This window comes from Trichechus manatus, unplaced genomic scaffold, assembly GCF_000243295.1.
Source record: "Trichechus manatus latirostris isolate Lorelei unplaced genomic scaffold, TriManLat1.0 scaffold00075, whole genome shotgun sequence".
In the NCBI taxonomy this organism is placed as follows: Eukaryota; Metazoa; Chordata; class Mammalia; order Sirenia; family Trichechidae; genus Trichechus; species Trichechus manatus.
Window position 1 is genome coordinate 7,895,664 of NW_004444011.1, and position 6,786 is coordinate 7,902,449.

At 35.1% G+C, this 6,786-nt stretch overlaps 1 protein-coding gene across 2 annotated transcripts in view; it reads left to right on the plus strand.

The window, feature by feature from the left end:
* Positions 1–6,786, plus strand: part of NEBL (nebulette) — a 510,414-nt gene that overhangs the window by 381,659 nt on the left and 121,969 nt on the right. Inside the window, exon 7 of one of the 2 annotated variants that reach the window (XM_004380542.2) lies at positions 3,139–3,249. The exons of the other annotated variant lie outside the window; for it this stretch is intronic. Within the exon in view, the coding sequence (XP_004380599.1) occupies positions 3,139–3,249 (111 nt within the window). The remainder of the gene's footprint in view (positions 1–3,138; positions 3,250–6,786) is intronic. 2 annotated transcript variants of the gene reach the window in all.

Consider the following 6,786-nt stretch of genomic DNA (forward strand, 5'->3'; position numbering starts at 1 on the left):
TAGTTTATATTTCCAATTAATTTGTAAACAACATTTTTATTATTTTACAAAATAACAAATATTTATATTAAAGTAAGTCAAGACTTTTAGTTTGTCAAATGGCTAATATATAGCTGACACAGTAATTAAGGAGATGATTTGTTTTATTCTTAAATGCTGTGGAAACTGGATAATTATTAGTAGCACCTTTTACTGGTGGCCAACATTATAATGCAGAGCACAGAAGAGTCAGCACAGATCAAATATTTTAGATATCTATATGTTATTTCTCAATAATGTTACAGCTTTGTTATTAATATTATATACTATTAATTTTTATTTTCCATTATGATGTATAAAAATAAGCTGAATTTATTTAGCAGGAGTCTTTTTCATCCCTCATATATTAGCCATTGCTTTCGTAAGAGAATCATCTGAAGAAAAGTGATTTAAATATAGTTCCTTCTTACTTTTGTATAGAAAATCCTTCTACTTTCTTATGCCTTATTTACATTTGGTAGTAGTTAAACCATATGAACTTTCATACGTAGAAATGATTAATTTCATATGGCTCAACCTAAGTTTTAAGCCCTTTATTTTAGTTTTTTCAAAAAAAGTAGAAAACGAAATTTTTTTCACATATACCTTAATATAGCCTACATAATATGTAACAAAAATCCACACGTTTAAAGGAAATATAACAACAATTTTTAAGATAATCCATAGGGGGCCTTAACAATATTTTTTTTCCCAATAATCTCTGTATTCCTTTCAATGAGCATCTTGCTTGAAATTTCTCACAGTTGTGTTTATAGTTGATCTCAAATCATTTGGCTTAGGAAACAAATTACGAGGCTGAGTTTAAATGAAGGAAAATCAGGTTAGATCAGAATTTGCAGGGGAGGGGAAGTGTTGGCAGACCTTTGGGTCCCTCTTTCCCCTTTCCATTTCTCACATCTACGCTTATTTATTTCTGCTCTTGCTACATCAGAATTACGTGGAGCTTTTAAAAACACAAGTTCCCAGACCCTGTACTCCAGAAGTACTGATTTAGTCTGGGTTGGTGCCTCAGGTATCAGTATTTTGTAAGAGTTCCCTGTTGATTTAATATGCAGCCATGGTTAAGAACTATCATAGCACTTTGTGCTGTGTAATAGATATTGTGAGAAACGTTGAAGAAATCTAACAACTGTAATAGCTTATAATGCTAGCTTTATAATTATATAAACCCAGTACTCCTCTATGCATGGTGTCAATTAACTCATATAGAAATTGATATATTTTGATATATTTTGTTGATATAATATAGTTGATATATTTTATTATATACGTCTATATTCTGACTCCAGCCCTTTCTTATTTTTATAGAATTACTCTTGAGAAGGAATATTTTTATACAGTAAAGTAGAAAGCACTGGAAAAATAGTTAATTTTAACCATTCCGTTGTTTTCTTTCTTAAGAGACTTATGAGATATAAACCATTGAATGTCATTTTGAAGATAAGTAAAATTTACCAGCCAGTTCCATAAAATGTGTCATCTTTGGTAAATAATTTTAAATCAATTTAAACTATTTTTGAAAGGAATAAAACTCAGGTCAAGAGAGATATCTATTATGAAACCACAGAGTGAGAAATGCGCTAGGTTCATTTTTCTGGCTGAAAAATCATACAGTCTGAGAGGACTTAGGACTGCAATTTATGTTGCATTCTAAAGCACAAAAATGTTAACAGTGATTTCCTTGATGAGGCGTTGCTGTGGTCTGTGAATAGATCATTTAGAAGAGATAAACTTGAAGAGAATGAATAAAATAGTGTTGTAAATGACTGACCTCTAGTGTCTCATTAGTTATGTTGGGAAAAGATCAACATGTTCTTCAAATTATTTTTGCTAATACAAAAAAATTTTGAAGAAAATTGGTAGCATTTCTTTTATTAAGTAACAGAATTCAGAGAATATTTCTGGAACACAAAGACTTATACAGGGTATGTACTCAATAAATCAACTAAAATCTAGTTCTTAGTGGGAGTCGTATTAGGGACTTACCTACAGAGTGTGAAAAAACATAATATTGTTTATTATGTCTTAGCTATGTGTTTCTCATGTGCAGAGAAATTCTCAGTGTTCTCAACAGTTAATTGATTTTTTTTTTCCTGAAGAGTTAAAACTGTCGAGCCAAAAAAAAGAAAAAAAAAAAGGGAAGTGGGCAATCTGTTGTGTTCCCTTGAAGCTATTTTTCCAGAGAGGAAATGGTGAATGGGTGTTTCTCTTTATGAATAATGAGTGAAATCTCTAGAGACAGTGCAGACTTGGATGGAGAGGCAGGCACAGAAACAACAAGAAGCACCTCCATCTCCCATTACATGGGGACAGTGGTGGTTCAGCAGTGAAATTCTCACCTTCCATCAGGAGACCTGAGTTCAATTTCCTGCCAGTGCACCTCATGTACAGCCACTACCCATCCATCAGTGGAGTCTTGCATGTTGCTGTGATGGTGAACGTGTTTCAGCAGAGCTTTTGATTAAGACACACTAGGAAGAAAGGCTTGGCGATCTACTTTCAAAAATCAGCCAGTGAGAATCCCGTGGATCATAATGGTCCAGTCTGCAACTGATCATGGGGATGGCACAGGACCAGGCAGCATTTCTTTCCGTTGTGCATGGGGTTGTCGTGAGTTGGAGGCCTGCTCAAAGGCAACTAAGAACAGCAACAGTATCACCCTTGTGGTAGAGAGAGGTTAAGAAGACTAAAATGAAGGAACACTGTCCTTTCTATTCAGGTTCTAGACAGTAAATTCTAATGACTTGGATTTTCTTCAACAACTCAAATGTTCCATTGTTCTCAGATCTTTTCTTCACTGACCAAATAAATGAAGCTGTCTATACATACAAATAAATTTACTTTTAGAAATGTGCATGAGTTTAAACGGAAAAGTTATTATTTTATGGCTTGTCTCATCTAAATCTTTCTCCATGATAAATTGGATTTATTATATATTTCTTTAGAATATGCTTGTCAGATCCAGTATCTAAAATGGTTTTTAGCTTTTTAAATCAGTTCTATTTCTGAAGAAAGTTTCTTTTTATTCTCTTTCTATATTCACGGTAAAAGAAATAAGGAACATTTATTTATATTTTTTCCTTTTCCTTTTTCCCCCAGGCCAAATACAAAGGCACCATTAAGGCAGACCTTTCCAACTCTCTTTATAAGCAGATGCCAGCCACAATTGACAGTGTCTTTGCAAGAGAAGTTACACAGCTTCAGAGTAAGGTATCATTTTCCTAAATTGTTATATAATTATGTAGATCATACTTATAACCTAATATAAATTATTTATTTATTTTAAAGTTGTTTATCTTGGGTATGAAATACTGAATGAAAGTTGGAAACAATTGGTTCATGTGCTATCCATAGTCTCTGGTGGAATCATAGAAAATGAAAAGAACATGCAAGCTTATGTCAGTCACACAGTGCTGTTTTTCCTAGCCCCATTCAGCATTGTGCCTGTATAGGGCATATTTTAATCTCATTTTGACAGTTTACTTAGATGAAATTATTGGGGAAAATATTAAACTGTTCTCAGATTAACTTGTGATTCCCAACGTGGAGAAGGTTTCAATAGCTTGTTAGCAGTCACATAAAGAGTTAATGGTTGAATTTGAGATTCACCAGTCTGTGCTTTACCAGTTACACCGGTGGTTCCCGAATTTCCTTTTCTCTGGGCTCTGGCTGCCCAAAGGAGCCTCCATCAAGTGGACGCAGCTATTTTAGTGACCATAAGTTGCAGTAAGAACTTAAAAACTGTCATCATGTAAACTTATTTTGAATATAGTAGTTTAGGAGTAATTTTTCCTTAATAGGACATGAACACATAAGGCATTCTTTATGTATTTAAATCTATTGTATTTCTTAAAATGGAATTTAAAAGTAGAATATTTCACCTCTTTATTCACTTATTGTTTTGTCTCCTTCATAGTGCAGTCTGATTTATTTTTGTTATATTATTTATATGTTATTTGTCTCTATAAGCTACATGAGAGTAGGTACTTCAGCTGTCTTGTTCCCTGCTCTACCTTGGGCTTTTAGAACAGTGCCTGCAACAGAGGGAGTGTTCAGTAAATACTTATCGAATGGATACTTGTTGAATTTCTTTGTTTTCTTTCCTTTTAAGAAAATTCTTTCTTTTACGTAGTTTACATTCTTCATGCTAAATTTTAGTTTAAAAATAATAACAGACACATGGAAATGCTTACTATGTGCCAGATGCTGTTCTATGCATTTCACATATATTTACATCATTTAATACTCACAACAACCCTATGTTAAAGATCTGGAAACTGGAGCACAGAGAGGTTATGTAACTTGCCCAGCATCAGACAGCCAGTCCATGGCAGAGTCTTTTACATGAACATGAGTCTGGCTCCAGAGTCTGGGTTTTTAGCCATACCACCTTTTCTACCATTCCTACTCCACTTTTTCTTATTAGACAAGTTCACTTCTTTCTGTGGACTCTTTTTACCTTTTAGTAGAGGATACCTAGATAAATTTAAGAGTCTGAAAATAGATTAAAATCTCATTGCTATTGAGTCAATTCCAACTGATAGCGACCCTATAGGACAGAGTAGAACTGCCTCTTAGGGTTTTCAAAGCTGTAATCTTTACAGAAGCAGACTGCCTTATCTTTCTCCGGAACAACTGGTGGGTTTGAACCACTGACCTTTCGGTTAGCAGCCAAGCCCTTAACTACTGCGCCTTCTGAAAATAGAGTACTCTCGAAAAATACTGAGCATAGTTATCCTTGCAGAACATCTTTAAGTACTTGATTATTACAAATGTAAACATCCACTGTGTACCCAATTTGGCAGTAAGCTAATCTCAGCAATGTAACATGAGGCTAAAAATATACGATGTCAATGTTGAAGTTCTGCATGGCTGACCATGACTAATACGCCCTTTATTTTTCCTGCCAACATCTGGTCACCCCAACTATTTACTGATATTATGGACTATTCCATAAAGCAAATAATTATAACCCAATATTTGATATGTGACAAGCAACAATTATGTAATAAAAGAAAAAATCTATTCTTATTTTATACTTACATAATTACATGCAACATAGAAATTAACATATAATAATAACCTATATTGTACATTTTGTAATCTTTTTTTTGCCAGAATAGGAATTCACTTACATTGCTGACATGTGTTATCATATATTAGAATGTATACCGCTGGGAAAGATAGGTATGTGCTCTATAATAACAATGCTCCCACTGTAATTAGTCACTGAATTTGTTATTAAGGAAAAACCCGGACTCTGTATCAGGTATCTCTTTCAATGATTTACATAATTCTAATAAGATTTATTTACATTTATATACTTTAATTTTATTTTTGACGGCATTTTAATTCTTAGAACCTTTACCTGGTGTCTTAGGCTGGGTTCTCTAGAGAAGCAAAACCAGTAAAGCGTATAAATATATACAGAGAGATATTTGTACTAAGGAAATGGCTCATGCGATTGTAGAGGCTGCAATGTCCCAAGTTCGTGGGCGAGGCTGGGGGCTTCTCCTGATTCACTTAGCTGCAGGGGCTGATGAACCCAAGATCGACAAGTCGGACAGCAGAGCTCTGGCTCACAGGCTGTGAAGACTGACAAATCCCAAGATCTGCAGGCAAGACTGCAGGTAAGCTGCTAGCTCAAGTCCCAAGAACTGGAGGTCAGGTGAACAGGAGCGAGCTGCAGGATCCAGAGCCAGCAAAAGCCCATGAGCCTTGCCAGAGTGTCCACCTATATTGGATGTAGGCCACGGCCTCGAGGAAACCCTACTTTCAACTGATTGGCTTCTCACAGAAGATCCTATCATGAATGTGATCACATTATATCAAATCTCATCATGGAAATGATCACATCATCATATGACCGCCAAACTACATCATAACTGCCAAACCACTGAGAATCATGGCTCAGCCAAGCTGACATGCAACCTTAACGATCACACCTGGTAGTAAGAGAGGCAAGAAAGTAGTAGATGTATTTGACAGTGTTTGTGATAATTAAACCACTATCCTTTTATGTGTCCTAATAGTATCAGGTTTGTGGTAACCTAAATTAGAGTATTCCCCTACTCGTCTGTCAGTTTGTCATACTGTGGTGGCTATATGTTGCTGTGATGCTGGAAGCTACGCCACTGGTATTCAAATACCAGCAGGGTCACCCATGGTGGAAAGATTTCAACAGAGCTTCTAGACTAAGACAGAAGAAGGACCTGGCAGTCTACTTCTGAAAATATTTACCAGTGAAAATCTTATGAATAGCAGTGGAACATTGTCTGATATAGTGATGGCGCAGGACCAAGCAACATTTTGTTTTGTTGTACATAAGGTCACTATGAGTCAGAACCGACTCAATGGCACCTAACAACAATAACAACAAATTAGAGCATTAGACAAATTGTAGAATTTAATAGAGTTCCAAGTTCTAATGAAAAATGTCCTAAACTTATGCACTGCTGGTGGGAATGTAAAATGGTACAACTATTTTGGAAAACCATATGGCACTTCCTTAAAAAGCTAGAAATAGAAATACCATATGATCTAGTAATCCCACTCCTAGGAATATATCCTAGAGAAATAAAAGCTGTCACATGAATAGACATATACACACCCATGTTCATTACAGCATTATTCACAATAGCAAAAAGATGGAACAACCTAAGTGCCCATCAACAGATGAATGGATAAACAAACTATGGTACATACACACAATGGAATATTCTGCAACAGTAAAGAACAATGATGAAT